Below are 17500 nucleotides of genomic sequence, written 5' to 3' on the forward strand. Positions count from 1 at the left end.
GTGAGTGAGTGAGTTACTCATCAGACTAATGGCAGATCAGGACAGAGTCTCTCCTGATATAACACACCTGAATGTGTTGCTTCACGATAGAAAAACACCAAAATAACACTGCAAACAAAAACTAGATGTTTACATTTTCTAAATGTTTAATTTCATAAGTTCATGTTTCTGTTAAAAAAAAATGTTTTCATTTAGCCGAAAAATTGAAAGTAACCGAAAGTAAAGTTTATTTAATAAACAATTAATTAGGGATGTGCAAAGCAGAATCCTATATCCGGAAAGGAAATGCCCCGAACGGGACATGGTGATGGGGAAAAATATGAGATGGGAGGCAATTATAGTTGGGTAATTATACTGTAAATAATTTGCATTTAAATTGCACTTAATTCAGTTTTATATCACCTTGACAATGACAGAATGATGTTTCTACTCTAATTCGGTGTTGACATAAAAACATTTAAACAGTGGCTGTAGTAAAACTTGTTTTCATGACAGATTAATTTCAATATACGGTACATAAAATAATAAAGACAACAGGTTAAGTAAAAATATAATGAATATGTAATATAGGGCATATAGCTTTATTCAAATGTTTTTTCTAGCTGACTAATGAGTTTATGGACAATGAATGGCTTTCCTGAGGTAAATGTAATGTTACGTGACAAACTTTTTACAAGCTGTAATACTGGCATCTTTCTCTGTTACAGTATAAAGTGAAGTTTTGTTCATGCATCGACTGAAAAACGCACAAAATAAGATCTCGGTTTATCAAAATCAAGATTGCTTAAAAACGAGAAATCGATATTCCTAGCGTCTGACATGCTAACCTGTTTTTCCACAGTGCTATGTTTCCATCCAATGTTTATATGTGAATTTTGGGATATTGCATTAAAAAAAATGCCAGATGGAAATGCCAAGATGTGCATAAATTCTAAAAAACTCGGTTGAGGAGGGTCGTTTTTTACATCCGATAAGAAAACATGCGCATAAACTATGATGAAAACTCTGTGCAACAAATAAACTCATGATGATGTGTAATACCCTAGTCCTTTGCCATTCCCATCATGAACTACATTTCCCATAAACCTCTGCTTTGACTCATTATTGTGTGATTACACTCACCTGTGTGTCATTAGCTTGTTAATATCTTTGTATATAAACCTTGTGTTTTCTCGCACTCTTTGCGAAGTCTTGCTAGTGTCAGTTCAGTGTCTCTCTTGTTTCCCTGGTCTTGTTTCCCTGCCTGATTCCCTGGATTTGTGTCTCGGAGTCCGTCATTGTTTGCCTTGGTTTTGACCCTCTGCCTGTTACATGGATTATGATTCTGGATTGCCCAAATAAAACTGCATTTGGATCATAACCCAAGTCTCGTGCGGTTTTCGTGACACCAGCGGACATTTGAGCATCTCAGATGTTGGTTTGCTGGCTCTGAAACACCTGAGCTGAAGATTTAATTCCCTCCAGAAGCGTCTCACAAACACCAGCATCCCAACATGAATGTTTATGGCGTCATTTATCATGTAGGAAAAAAAAAGAGTCACAGTTTATCTTCCCCGATTGCAGAAACATACATTTTTACTACAGATATTTAGTGCCAATTTCCTTAGGAAGTGTCGATTTTGCTCTCTTGAACACATGGGAAGTGATTGGAAAAGTGAGTGTTTTATGCAATTTTGCACATAAGTTAAATTCACAGCTTTGGATGGAAACACAACCACTGACAGACATGGAGTCGAAACGTACCATCGGAGAAACGCTAACTAAACATCATTGCTTGGGTTAATGATTTCGGCCCTCCGAAATGGTGAAACATTATTTTTTGGTTGCCGAAATGTCTTACCTGTGCAAAATCCAGCGCCATAATGCGCGTGTGCTGTAGATGCGTACTATGGGGATCAGAATGATTGTTATTACCTCTAACTCACATGGTAAAGAGGCCTGTAATCGTTGGATTTAGAGGCATTTTACGGGCTCTTTCAAAGGATAATTGGATGTTACACACATTCTTCTGGATTGTTTTTCCACAAACGCGGACATTAGCGCTGCATTAGCACTCACCCCTCTGAGAGCATCTTTTTAATGCGCTCCTTCTCTGAGGACAGAGTAATATCAGCGCTCTGACTCCTGAAGAGCTTGTCGTCCGGTCCGTTCACACACATCACTGGAGGAGACTGCAGCTCATCAGACAGGTCCTAACACACACACACACACACACACACACACAAGAAAACTATTATCACATGAATCCAGACACACACCGACAGCTCAGCGTCTGTCTGACTCACACTGTCTTTAAAGGATTTACCTTGAAGCCTGTCAGACAACTGAGTTAAACATAATATTACATTAGTGAGTAACTAAGTAGCTCAGATTATTATCATATATTGTTATGTGTCCCTATGAATTACTATTGATACTGAACTAGTCACATTATTCTATAAACCTGATTTTTTTTTTGCATGTGACAATGTAAAAAAAAAAATTCTGTTTTTCATCATGTTGGCATATTATGAACGAAATATGTCACAGGATACCAATATTGCTATATTATAATTGTAATAATACAATATTATATAATAAGAAGACTTATAATAACAAGTCACAAAACTGAACAGGGCAACATAACTGAGTGTTAATACCAGAATTTATTCAATGTAATAAAATTATAAATGTATAAATCACTTATTGTGTGTGTGTGTGTATATATACATATATATATATATATATATATATATACACACACACACACACACACACACACACATATATAGCGACAATAAATAACTTATTACTTTTTACTTGTACATAATAATTAAAATTTTATATATTCAATTTTATATATTCCGATCGAACATCAGCCTACACAAAATTACATACAACACAAAACATTTAAAATAGACAATTATGCCAATACTTTCTCATAGGTGACTGGTATCGCACCACACTTAGCTCAGGGTTTGACAACAGCATAATAATAGCATTCTGTGAATTATCCAGCCGACAAATACATTTATACATTAAATTTCTCAGTAAAGCCATTAAGGTTTTGCTCTTGACATACAAATTAGGTTATATATATAATACAAATATTATATATATATATATATATATATATATATATATATATATATATATATATATATATATATAAAATATGGTACTTTTCAAGACTGTAATCCCATAGTTAAAATATGTGCGAAAGGATCTACCATTAAAGTCACCATGAAATCAAAACAGACAATTCTTATTTTTTATGGAATATTGCTGTATTTATTATAAATGATTTACCTGTGCACATCATTATATTTTTTGGTAACACTTAATTTTAAGTTGACGTAGTTACATGTTACCACGTTACATGTACTTACTATTATGGCAAGCGGTTCAGCAGAACAAACTTTTGTGAGTGAAATGAAAAAATCCGCCAATTCTCAGACTTGTTATAAAACAGTGAGCAAATTCACTATAATGAGCAGAAGTATGAAATTTAACTAGCTCATGGTGAAAGAAAAAATGTAAAAATGAGCTGATTTCTGCAGTGCAGATGATGCTACAGGGTTCACCGTGGGAGTCACTGATTGCGGAGCTCATGGGACATGTGATGTGTGTGTTATAGTGTGATAAAGCACAAACCCCCTTTACGACATCAACAGCGTTTGCTAATATCCCTGAACCCCTGTGCAAAACTCTGTGCTAATGCTGACGTGTGCCGTGAGCCAATGTCAAACTCACCTGAGAGAACTGACAGCGTCCGGATCCAAAGCATGAGAGAAAACGATAAAACATACAAGCATTTACATCAATCATCATGGGGAGGGAAGACCACATTTATCACATTTCACACACTTTTAGTGTAAGAAACATTTAGTGCCATTCAAATTCATTAAAAACTAGATCAAAATATTGAACTGAAGTCAGTATTGGAGGCCATTGTAGCACTTGAAAATATATTATCCAATTTATTTCAAATAAATACATGTTTTCATTTTTAAATGATATCAATTTGTTTTAGCCTTCAAAAACACTGTTTACATTAAAACATGCGTTTATGTGAAATAAATCCTTTTAAATTAAATATATATTTACCGGCTAGTTAACTAAAACTAAAACCATTAAAATATAAACCTCATAGTGAAATTATACAAAATATATACTGTATATAAAAGAAACTAAGCTCAGTTGCCAATGCAACATTTCTCATTTTCGTTTACTTTGAATGTACTAAAAACACTAAAATAACTAAAACTGAAATAAATATTAATAGACAGTTTTTTTAAAATAAACAACTAATAAAAATGACAAAACGTTCAAAATTAAAATGAAAACAAAAAATATAAAAATAAACTACCAAACTTGAAAAAGTCATTATTTAAGTCAACTACATACTTAAATGATATATATATATATATATATATATATATATATATATTAGTGCTGTCAAAACGATTTTATATATATATATATTATTAAAATACACACACACACACGTGTTTAATAATATATATATATATATATATATATATATATATATATATTATTAAACACGTGTGTGTGTGTGTATTTTAATTTTAGCATATATTTTAAATATTCTTTTAATTTAGTCTTTGCTAGTATTAACTTATTTCATTGCTAGTATTACAAAATTCAGATGTGAATCTTGATTGGCTCTAGATTGCAGATGTCACTCTGGTTTATAACCAAACTGTGTGTGAATGTAACCATGTTTAACACTATAAAACAGGACTGACAATCGCATTCTGCTCCTCTCAGATTCGACACCATGAGAACGGATGCTGACAAAAGCGAAACTGAAGCACATCGAGCAGAATTCAGTGTGAATGTCAGAACAAACGGGCGGTCGAGAGGTCTGCGTCACTTCAACAGCCTGTTGACCTGAAAAGAAGAGCATCATTCGAGAAGACAGACGCTGGCAGAGAGTGAACAGGACAGCTCCGGATAATTTTATCACTGTCCTAGTTCTCCTCTCACTTCCCAGTGAGACGAATGACCCAGCTCATCCTGCGCTCTTTCTCTCTCTCTCTTTCTCTCTCTCTCGTGAGGTGGGTCTAGGATTACAGTAACTCTTTGTTTACCACAGACACAAACTATCTGTGAGAAACAAAGCAGAAACTGTGTGAAAATGAATCATGTTTGCCTGTGCAAAACTAGGGTGTTCTGTGCAGTTGCCAGGGCGTTGCTATGCAGCTGCTGATGTGTTGTGAGTGGTTGTTAAGATGTTGCTATGTGGTTACTGAGGAATGGCTTCAATGCACTGCCAGGCTGTTAGAATGTTGGGTGGCCATGCTGCTTGAATGTTGGGTGGTTGCCAGGGCGTTGCTATGCAGCTGCTAACGTGTTGATAAGTGGTTGTTAGGTTGTTGCTAAGGAGTGGTTTCAATGCATTGCCAGGCTGCTAAAATGTTGGGTGGTTGCCAGAGCGTTGCTATGCAGCTGCTGAAGTGTTGTGAGTGGTTGTTAGGATGTTGATTTGTGGTTGCTAAGGAGTGGCTTTAATGTATTGCCAAGCTGTACAAATGTTGGGTGGTTGCCAGGGCGTTGCTATGCAGCTGCTGAAGTGTTGTGAGTAGTTGTTAGGAATCAGGATGTTGCTATGTGGTTGCTAAGGAGTGGCTTTAATGCATTGCCATGTTGCTAGAATGTTGGGTGGTTGCCAGGGCGTTGCTATGCAGCTGCTGAAGTATTGTGAGTGGTTGTTAGAATGTTGCTATGTGGTTGCTATGGAGTGGCTTCAATGCATTGCCAGGCTGTAAGAATGTTGGGTGGTTGCCAGGGCATTGCTATGCAGTTGCTGAAGTGTTGTGAGTAGTTGTTAGGAATTAGAATGTCGCTATGTGGTTGCTAAGGAGTGGCTTCACTGCATTGACAGGTTGCTAGAATGTTAGGCATTTGCCAAGGCGTTGCTATGCAGCTGTTAAAGTGCTGCAAGTGGTTCTTAGGTTGCTGCTGTGTGGTTGCTAAGGAGCGGCTTCAATGCATTGCCAGTTTGCTAGAATGTTGGGTGGTTGCCAGGGCGTTGCTATGCAGCTGCTAAAGTGTTGCAAGTGGTTCTTAGGTTGCTGCTAACTGGTTGCTAAGGAGCGGCTTCAATGCATTGCCAGGTTGCTAGAATGTTGGGTGGTTGCCAGGGCGTTGCTATGCAGCTGCTAAAGCACAGCAAGTAGAATTTTGAATTTAGGATTACTTATTTTTTCACCTGCTTATGCACATATTGCACACTAAAGAGCTGATGTCACACCTGAGGAGCTGCGATACTGAGAGCGGCAGAGCTCAGCTCCATCTTGTCCTGTGATTTCTCTCTGGCCATGCGTGCAGCTTCCCTCACCTCCTTAAAACGCTCGGCAAACTGCAACAAAAAAACCCACACAATGCAGTATTATAGAAGGGCTGATGCAAGTACTTGCAAACATGTCTGCGTAAAACTGCATTATGTTGTTTTTTAATCTCATCTCAAGTGTTTACATCCATGCATTTGCACAGAGCATGTTTCAGGTCTACCAGGGACAATGCATCATCTGTGAACAGGCCATTAAAGCAGACATTATTGTCCACACCTGGTGCAGCTGATTCTCCGTGGCGAATCCGAGGCCGTAGACCGTGTTGGCTCTGCTGTCGGCCCACTGACCGAACTTCTGAGACGTCTTAGTGAACGTCATGTTGGGGCTGATCATGCTGTTAATGATCGCCTGCCGAGAGAGATGTCAATCACAAAAAAAAAAAACACTATGTATCAGGTAATTCTGAATAAGCAACCATTTAAAAGAATATTCTGGGTTCAAAACAAGTTAAAAATGTTTAAAAACACAAAATTCGTTAACTTTTACACAATACGTGCAAGAATGCCAAAAATTGAGTACTAATACATTGAGAAAACTCCATAGAGGAAGGCAACATTTCTCATTTTCATTTAATTTAACTTCATATTAAAATACTTACTAAAACTAAAACTATATAGATATTTAAAAAAACTAATAAAAATGAGAAAAGCACACAATAATAGAAAATATGTCTTAAATGACATTTGTAACCACAACATTTCACCCTAAATAAACCAGCATTGAAAGTGCAGTACTGTCCACATGATTTATGCTCGTTTTTAAAAAATGTTGCTATTATTTTTTTGTGGTAATCAGCAGTTTGGGACAGTATTTGAACTGTGAGTGTGTATAAACAAATGCAGGTGCATAAATATTAATACATAAACAATCTAGCACAAGTGTTTCATGCCGCTTTAAATAGAGATCGTAATCTTTCAGGTTAACAGCCACACTTATGACCCTTGAGAGAATGTAAAACATGAATTCTAGAGTATTTCGAGAAGTTAAACACTTTAATGCCATGTTGAAGGTATTATAAGGATCTAAAATGCCCCATGGTTTTTATCAAAATCTGAAGAAAGCAATAAAGCTGTACAAACATGCTCATATCATAGTGTGCTTCAACCAACAGACTCACACAATGTGAATGATATAATGTGAGACACGTCCATGTCCATTACTGTAGACTTTAATTCACTTTAAAACACTTACAGGCTTCATGACCAAGCCAGCATGATGAAACAACAATGCAACTAGAGATGCTTTTAAATGAGGTTTACAAAAAAACTGGATAGTTATGTCTTTAGTAAAAACCAATGCAATCTTATTCCTAAATGACAACGATTTGACTAGTTGTTTATCAAACGTTTCACAAGCACAATCACAGCGAACATTCAGATCTGTGTTCTGACCCAGAGAGACCAGTCGTCATGTATAGATATGAAACAGTATCATTATATCTGTAACAAAATATTCATATTAATCACAGAAGTACTGAGATACAAGTTTATAGTTTGGATATGAACACTAATGTCTACGGTAGCGATCAAAATAGAGTAAAAATAAAGATTGTTTCATTACATTGTTACATGGCGACAAGTGCCTGTAAAACGTAACCTGTAAAAAAAAAAGATTTGTCATTGAATCATTCATTCAAGAGATTCATTTAAAAACACTGATTCATCCAGTAATGAAACAAGTGACATCTTTATGAGTGAGTCATTGAATCATTCATTAAAACATTTTTCTTTTTGTTTTATAATTCCAATTAAATATATATATTTTAAATAGACTGCAACAATTAATATTTTGTCAGAATTCTAGTAAATTATGTAGGGATACACGATATTTCGGCCACCAAATCGGTATCGGCCGATATATGTTAATTTTTAATATTATCGTTATCGGCCTGATAAGAAAATTATACAACATAATTATACACAGTACACACACATATATTATGTAAACACAAACTTTTATTTTGGATTTATCACTATTAATCGTTGCACAGCACAATATATATATATATATATATACATACACATATACACATACATATATGTACATGTATATATGTGTATATATACACATATACACATGTACATATATATGTATGTATATATATATATATATATGTGTGTGTATGTATATATACACACACATATATACACATTTAAATGTGTAATATATATATATATATATATATATATATATATATATATATATAAAATTATATATATATATTATGCTATTAAATGTATCTTAACTGAACTGGATCTTTCATCATATTGCTGTTTCATAAAAGAGTTTGTTCACCATGGTAAAGGTGTTGTAGGTCGTAACACACAGTCATGGCTTATTGTTTTCTCTCTTGTTCTCTAATGACCCCTGTTCCTCCTGACAGCAGGAGTCATGTGACTGCAGGAGTCATGTGACCACAGATTAGCATAATGGCGTAACTGGTCATCCTCAATCCAAATGTGGGTCAGTTTAGAGGTGTTGGATGAAGTCGAGACGCTCCAGTAATCCACGCACAACTGAGATTTAGAGGCTTTGGTGAGCAAACAATCATGAGTTTAAAATGAATGATGATATCACTGTAATAGAGAGATCAAACTGAGAGACGTTAAATACTAATGCAACAACAGAACAAGTTTCTAATCTTCAGAGCTCAGCAGCAAACTGTCCAGATCAAAGTTGAACTGTGAAAACAAAAAGATTACTGGAGTATGTTTTACAACAAAATACGATTTCAGTCGATCTACTTTCAGTTTAATTCAATGTGGAGCTGTGTTTTTTTTTTGTCCCTAATGTTCATCTAAACATTATAAGAAAGCAAATCAGTAAAGCGAAAGTGACGCAGTGAAGAAAGACTCATTATGTTGGCTTGAGAAAGCATGATTTAAAGGTGTTGTATGTAATTTCTTTGACTGTACTGCAACATAAAAATAAATAAAAAGTCCCTGAGGTGAAAATCCAGCTTTTAATGTTGTTTATGTGTCTATGTGGTGTTTTTAATATGCTTTAAGACAAAGCATGTGTAAATTCATAAGTCGACACTATTGCTGAGTATTTCCTCCTTAAAACTGCAGTGAACCAAAGACAGTCTCAAAAACACACTTTGAAATCGCTGGTGTTTCTGACGTCACAAACTACCTTGTAACCAATCAGATCAACGTGTGATCGTCAACCAGTGGATCTCTGAGCTGAGTGAGTGAGTGGAGGCGGGGCTCATTTACATATTCATAGAACCGCGCATGATAAATGAGGCAAGGGTGTCTAGTAACATTCAACTTTTTGCTACACACTTGTATTCATTTAGCAGACGCTTTTATCCAAAGCGACTTACAAATGAGAATAGAAGCAGTTTAACTAACAATAGGGCAGGCTATGACCCTTCCCAGTTTAATCTAACGCAGTGCATGTACTTATTTTTATAAATAGTTATTACATGGCTTGGTTGAATTCTAATGTAGAATGCGGTGTGTTATTTCTTGTTATACCATGATATAATATACCATGATATACCATGTTTGCTTGGCAACGCCTGTATACGGGAGATATTAAATAGTGCGCTCGACTTAATAAATAAAAACCCTCACGATTTTTACTCTAAAACACATTAAAGTATTATTAATTGATTAAATATTTCTTTCTTTCGTAAGTGACCATGGTATAAGCGGGTTAATGCCCTTCGAGGTGTCCATTGTCAGGTATTAATGGACTTCGGCGGAGGCAACCGTCACTCGCCGTCGTCCATTAATACCTGATAATGGACACCTCGTCGGGCATTAACCTTTACATAACAGACCGCTGCGAAGTATAACCAGAGACAATTTGGTATAACACACTGTTGCCATGAAAAACAGAGCGTTGCTATGGACGCGTAACGGACTATTTTCTTTAGCGGAAGCAATACAATCGTTTTTAAATCAATAAACTCCTTTTTAAATCAATATTTTGTGTCAAATTATTTATTTATTTTGTAGGTAGCCATGTAATAAGCGGGATAATGTATAGCGAGGCGGTCGTTATAGCGAATAACAACCCCTTCAGGCTGATTCAAGCTCCGCTTCGCGCCGGGGTCCTGTTCAGCCTGTCGGTGTTGTTATTCGCTATAACAACCGCCTCGCTATACATTATCCCTTATAGAATAGAAGAGTCTCAAAAGTATCTACTTTTTCTTCACAAAAAGAGTACATACTTTTAGGGTGTAGTATATAAGCAGGCGAATTGAGACGCAGCATTAGAGACTATTGTGTCTGATCTCACACCGCTCAAGGTCGTCTGTGAACTGCCGTCTTTCGATCGGTGAGACGGCTCTGATCCGCTCCATCCTATGGCTCCATCAACAAGTATCGATCGATTATCCCGAGCGGATGCGAGTCTTGTAGCTCTTGCACTGATGCATTACTCTGAGCTCTCCTTTAAGAGGCGTCTCGTTCCCTCTGATATCAGGTGTTGAGCTATTAACCTTCTCTTCTGCGTAAATCCTCTCGTGGGGAGTATTTCGTTCCGGCCCTAATCACATCAACTCAATAAACAGCATCAGAAAGGTTGATGTTTATTACATTACACCACCACATTTTCGGATGGATTTCCTGGCATGTTGAATCAGTCCAGTGATAACACACCGAGAGCATTTCTGCAAAACCTACGGTACGTTTACAAGGGTGCTGCTAGTATGCAGTATGTGCATTATAACAAGCAAAGTACGCACATCTTGCATTCATGCATTGAATGTGCACTTGTAGTGTACTTCAAATCTTAAAAGCATAAAAAAACATATTGCACATAATATACTACTAATGACATAAAAGGCTGTGCACTTATAGAGCACACAACCTTGACTTAAGTACACTTAAAAATAAGTGCACTTTGTAATAATTTAAAATTAAATGTTTTACTTTATGTTTTAATAATCTTTTGCCATGCTTTAAAGTCCCCATGAAATCAAAACCAAAGTTTTGGGGCTTTTGGTATGAATATGTTAGCATTACTGTTATCTATAAGCGAGTGTGCTTCAAAACAATGACAAAATTCGCATTTCCGTCAATATGGATCAATGATTTTGATGACGTCACTCTTCAGCTTCTCATCAGATTTTCTGTCCAATCAAATGCTCTCTAGAATCTGAAGCTCCGCCCCCTACATTATAAACAGACGCTGTTGTTGCGGCTGAAATCAGTCACTGTTTCACACATTTACTGTTTTCTACATGGTGAAAGTGCCCTATATAGGGGATAGGGAACGATTCAGACAGTGTAAATATGCTTTCCATTGGAGTGAATGAAGTCTGGTTTCACGTTAGTGTCACATGACCCGCCGTGGCTTCGGTCCAGAGACACAACACACAGAGCGGATCATGTGATCGAGTCCGGCAGACCAGAAAACGTATCAGACCCATTTGAATTCAACATAATTCTGTATTTTACAGTGATATGAAGGAGATTAAGAGGAAACTGCGGCTTTACTGAACTCAACAGCTCTGGTTGAGCTGTGATGTAAACGAAACGCTATTGGCTATTTTAAAAAAAGAGGAGGAGCTGCTCGATATGCCCCGCCCCTTCTTCCCGTTTCAGTGGAAATTACATCAACATATTAAATAATGCTGTAGGTTTCACGGCACTTCAGTGAGCCTTTATAGAAGTAAACGTATTATGATGTGTTAACTAACATACTAAAGCACATGTAGGCCTTGATTATACCAATTACTGTTATTTGTAATTACACGTTAATGTATTTTAAATCTACTTTACTACAAATGTGTAATTATTTAAATCCATGACACACATTTCAATAGAAATGACACTGAAATATATATTTTGCTTGTCAGTACAAAGACAATAGAAGTAATTATGAAGTTACATATAAAGATTTCTTTTAACTTTTAACTTAAGTTCAACACTAATATAGATTTAAACTATAATACATTTTAATTTAATTGTAAATAACTTGCAATTAAGTACACAGAAAACATTGCATTCAATTTGCACTAAAGAATATTATTTTTTGCAATGAATGCTCTTTTTAAAAGTATGCGAAAGTGTACTTCTTTATCACAAGGGCCATGATAAAAATGTGCATAGGCTTATATATAAATCCAGAGAATACCAATGCAAAACCATTTCCCACAGTGCAATGCAGTCAATTTGAGCTTCAATTTTCACCGTGATGAATAAAAATGAGTGACATCAACAACAATCTTCGTCTTGACTGTCAAAAGGTCTAAATGTCAAAAGAGGTTTAAAGGACAAATTAATATTCAGCAATCTTATCGATTTAACCGCACTGACACTATCAGATGAGAACAAAATTGGAAATGACTTGCACTGAATAATGACATTATTGTCTTCTGTAGAGCTGAACCGAATCAACATTGAACTGAACTGAGGTAAATTGAGCTAGAAATGACAAAGTCATGGGTTTGATTCCCAGGGAATGCATGACCTGATCAAATGCTTACCGAATGCAATGGATAAATGCATAAATGTAAAAATGCATATATTTCTAGTACGCCTCTGTGAATATAGTATGACTCCACATGTTACATTCAGTGAGTGAAGTGCAGTTATCAACTTATGCAGTTTAAGCCAATTTAGTGTAAAAAATTGTTAGAAATCACAGTTCTTGCTTCCAGTTGATCTGTGACCGTGCAAAGGGTAGATGGAGTATCTCACAGTGTTTGCTCAGCTGTATACGGAACATTTGGGCAATTGTCACAGGCCATCCAGGCATATTCAATTAACAGAGAATAGCTGTGCACAGTGCAGTATGCATACTGTATGAGTAATATGGCAATAATGTCCTAATGCAAACATGCCACTAATCTGCAAATGTGCTTGATTTCCAGGAGACATTCTTATGTCTGACTGTCTGTAGAGGTTTGCATACTGTATATCCAACATATCTTATTTATGTACTGTATATAGTCTAATATACTACATTTCTGAGTTATAGAGTGCTGCACGGATGATGAGTTTTTAAAGGCCAAACCCCGGAAACAAGTTTGCATTTTAGCACTTTCAGTTCTGTCGTCCTGAAGTCTATGGGTTTATTAAAGGGCACCTATTATGCAAAATTCACTTTTACATGGTGTTTGAACATAAATGTGTGTTGGCAGTGTGTGTACACAACCACCATATAATGATAAAAATCCACCCAGTGCTTTTTTTATAATCCCCATAAATCATAAGCACTGTCTCAGAACAAGCTGTTCTCAGATTCGGGGCAATGTGACGTCACTTTGCACAGGCCCCGCCCACGACGGTTGATTGACACTTCAGTTTGAGCCCAGACCCGCCCTGAGTGAGCTGGACACAGAGTCCGCCATTGTTCGACGCTTGAGCAGCTGTAGACAAGAATGTCTCCTAAGCGATTGAGGTGTGTTGTTGATGGATGTAAGAATGAACATAGCAGTCTTCATTTACTCCCGTTGTTACTCGAGGATGTGGATCTGTACAACTGTTTGTGATCCAGCTTACGGTCTCCGGAGGAGCGACAGGCCTAACGTTACTGATCACGGCAGAAATGAAGTGAGAGCGCGCTCTTTATGACAGCTCATCGAGTCTTTTACGGATATAAGGTTTACCAGTTTATTAAGCACCCACTGAAAAGGTGTGTATATTTGTTTACTGTTATTTGTAACGAGTGTTTTGTGTTCTTCGCTGTGTATGTTGATGATAATGAAAGGGAGAGAGAGAGAGAGTTTATGGATAAGACTTTAATGCGCACTGTGTTTATTCAGCTCTTACAGTGATTCTCTGGAATAAAACTAACGCTCATCTTTTGTGTGATGTACAATAAACTTCACTGAACTCGTCAGTATGTTTTGGTCATCATTCGGACTGGGTTTGCTACAGCAGGCTTGTATTAATAGTGGATAAAAGCAGATGACAAATAAGTTATAACCATAATTAAACTAAACTATACCTGTTCAATCTCCATACAGCATATATTCTCTGGCTCTGTGGGCATTATTGTCCGACTCCGAGTCGAAATGAACACCGCAACTGAGAGTTTCAGTTCTGATATCATCAGATGAGATTGTCCTGGCTCTGTAGCGCGAGCTCATGAGGCTCCGCCCCCTGGGCCGGCAGCAGCAGCTCATTAGCATTTAAAGGGCACACACTAAAACAGCATGTTTTTCTGAGCTCCAAAAAATGACAATTTAAACATGCTGTAAAAAATAATCTGTTGGGGTATTTTGAGCTAAAACTTCACACACACACACACACTCTGGGGACATCAGAGACTTATTTTACATCTTGTGATAAGAGTCATAATAGGTGCCCTTTAATAGGTCAAGTCCCCCTGAGGTGAAAATCCAGCTTTTAATGTTGTTTATGTGTCTATGTGGTGTTTTTAATGCGCTTTAAGACAAACCATGTGTAAATTCATAAGTCGACACCATTGCTGAGTATTTCCTCCTTAAAACTGCAGTGAACCAAAGACAGTCTCAGAAACACGCTTTGAAATCGCTGGTGTTTCTGACGTCACAAACTACCTTGGAACCAATCAGATCAACGTGTGATCGTCAACCAGTGGATCTCTGAGCTGAGTGAGTGAGTGAGTGAGTGAGTGGAGGCGGGGCTCATTTGCATATTCATAGAACCGCGCATACTAAATGAGGCAAGGGTGTCGAGTTACATTCAAGATATTTTAAGGCATGACATTTTTTTCAAGAAAAAACTTTTAAATGTTTACATTTTGGTTGAGTTTTAAGGGATACAATTATTGACTACAGGGGGACATTAAATGCTTAAAAAAAGGTCAAGCTCAAACTGCTTATGTTATTTTTTCTATTACACATCATACATCAGTAACACCCCCCTCTTATGATTTTTTTCTAAAGCTTTTACTTGTTTAAAAAACAAACAAAAAAACAAAAGCGGTTGCTAACAGGTGTCTAAATAAAGAGGTTTAAACGGGAAGACTAATTTACTACTTGCTTTCACATCCTCATTGTGGTTATAATCAAACCATTCTAACTCAAACTTTCAGGAAACGTTTTTAAAGGCTGAAAGGGTTGATCTTTTTTCCATTCCCAAGTGATATATGGACGAGACGTGGAGTGGATTAGGAGACGCCCAGTTTAGCTTGAGTCTGGTGTGTGTCGGGGAATATCTGCCACAAAGCCTGCGTTCATCACAGAGCTTATAACAGCGAAACTCACAGATTCCATCAGCCTACAGGTCAAGTCAGCTTTATTTATACAGCGCTTTTAACAATCCAGAGTGTTTCAAAGCAGCTTTACAGAGACAACAGAAAAATAATGCAACAAAGTTTGTTTCCAGAAGAAAATAGTAGTGTCACAGTCCAGCTTAAAGCTACACTGTGTAAGATTTTCTCCCATCTAGTGGTGAAATTGTTTATGACTACCAACTGAATATTACTTTCTAGCCCCTCCCATTCCGAGGGCGTTTAACTTCTACGGTGGCCGGCAATCTTGAGTATTCTCCCTCTCGCATTCGTCACGGTGCCACTGAGTGTAAAAGTGCGAAAGGCAAAGCTTGAATTTCCAGGTATGTCCCTCTTTGGCTAATGTATTTTCAAGATGGAAGCGCAACATGGCTTCCGCCATTCGAGCGACTCGCTCGTATGTATTCTGAATGGCAGATTAGTCGGTGGAAGTAATTACACATGAATAAGCACATATCATTTTGAAAGAACAAAGTGTTTTTTGCTAAGAATCAATTTAAAAAATTGCACAGTGTAGCTTTAAGTAAGTTCAGTGATGGTTAATTTTTGTTGTAAAAACATATTAAATTAGTTTATTTATATACAGTAGTCAACATTTGAAGTGGATCAAAAAAGTTCATCAAAGCTGTCCTAACACAAGAACGGACCATTGTTCAAAATTCATGTATAACTTTGATGAAAGGTTTTGATCCACTTCAAATGTTGATGACTACTGTACAGTACTGTGCAAAAGTCTTAATAATTAGCTCGAGTCTGGTGTGTGTTGGGGAATATCTGCTTCAAATGTTGATCACAGAGCTTATAACTGCGAAACTCACCACAGAGTCCATCAGCCTACAGACCAAACCGGTTGTGAACTAGAGAAAGCGTCTCACCTTGGTCCCCCCCACGCTGATGATGCGGTACGCGTGTCTGTTAGCGTCATAGAAGAAGGAGACGGTGACCGCATGTTTGCTGGCCGGGATCCAGTTGCGTTTGGTGCCAGGATCGATCTGGAACACATGAGCTCGTGTGCTGTAGATCGGCTGTTCCCTACGACACACACACAGTACAATGAGTGTGTGTGTGTTCAAACAACAACAGAGCCAACCGTACACACACACACAATATATATACACTAATAAATATTATTATTATTACACATGAAACAATTTAATAATAAATATATTCTTTTCAATCTTTTTAAATATTTATTTTTTATTTAATCTATGTATCTATATATATAATACATCTGTGTCTATTTATGTATTTATATATAACAAAAAGTGTATATATTATTGGTATTGTTATTATTACATATATACACATTTACACACATATACTGTACATACACACTTAATATACATTCTAATAAATATTATTATTACACATGAAAAATGTATATTATTTTCAGTCTTTTTAATATTTACTTGCATTTATTATATATATATAATATATTTAAATATTATAATAATATACTGTATATGTGTATATATATATATACACACACAGTACATTATTATAATATTTAAATTCCTGTAAAGATTAAAAGATCACTTTTTTAAATTCTTAAATACTCAGCCTCTATTAAAAATAAAAATTTAAACCTATACAGACCCAAAAAATTATAAATGAAACAATAATTTTGTATGCAATGTTCAGATTTCTGTTCTGGAAATGTATGCATATTGCAAATGCATGCCTATTTAATTAGACAAAGACCCACAATATAAAAATAAAATTATCCCTAAATGCAGGTCAGATTAGATGGACAGCAGACAGAATATAAAATTTAGCATATTTTACATGCAATATTTAATATATATGGCAGATGAATATGTGCACAGATCATGATGTGAATCTAAAAGTTGAAATCCGGAAGAGGATCTAGGAAGGGTTGCATTTCAGAAATGCAATAATCTTAATGCAACGCATCACTAGAGCGGGAGGATGGGTATCGCTGAAAGATGATCCTCTTCCCATAA

The 17500-nt window shown here is 36.3% G+C and overlaps 1 protein-coding gene across 1 annotated transcript in view; it reads right to left on the bottom strand.

Moving 5' to 3' along the window:
- LOC308695312 (homer protein homolog 3) overlaps positions 1-17500 on the bottom strand; it is a 35678-nt gene that overhangs the window by 11669 nt on the left and 6509 nt on the right. Inside the window, exons 3-6 of the mRNA XM_081373427.1 lie at positions 16412-16568; positions 6573-6704; positions 6257-6364; positions 2059-2192 (exon numbers count right to left, since the gene is read on the bottom strand). Coding sequence (XP_081229553.1) covers positions 2059-2192; positions 6257-6364; positions 6573-6704; positions 16412-16568 — 531 coding nt within the window. The remainder of the gene's footprint in view (positions 1-2058; positions 2193-6256; positions 6365-6572; positions 6705-16411; positions 16569-17500) is intronic.

Source organism: Scardinius erythrophthalmus (genome assembly GCF_964197995.2).
Source record: "Scardinius erythrophthalmus genome assembly, chromosome: 9".
Lineage (NCBI taxonomy): Eukaryota > Metazoa > Chordata > Actinopteri > Cypriniformes > Leuciscidae > Scardinius > Scardinius erythrophthalmus.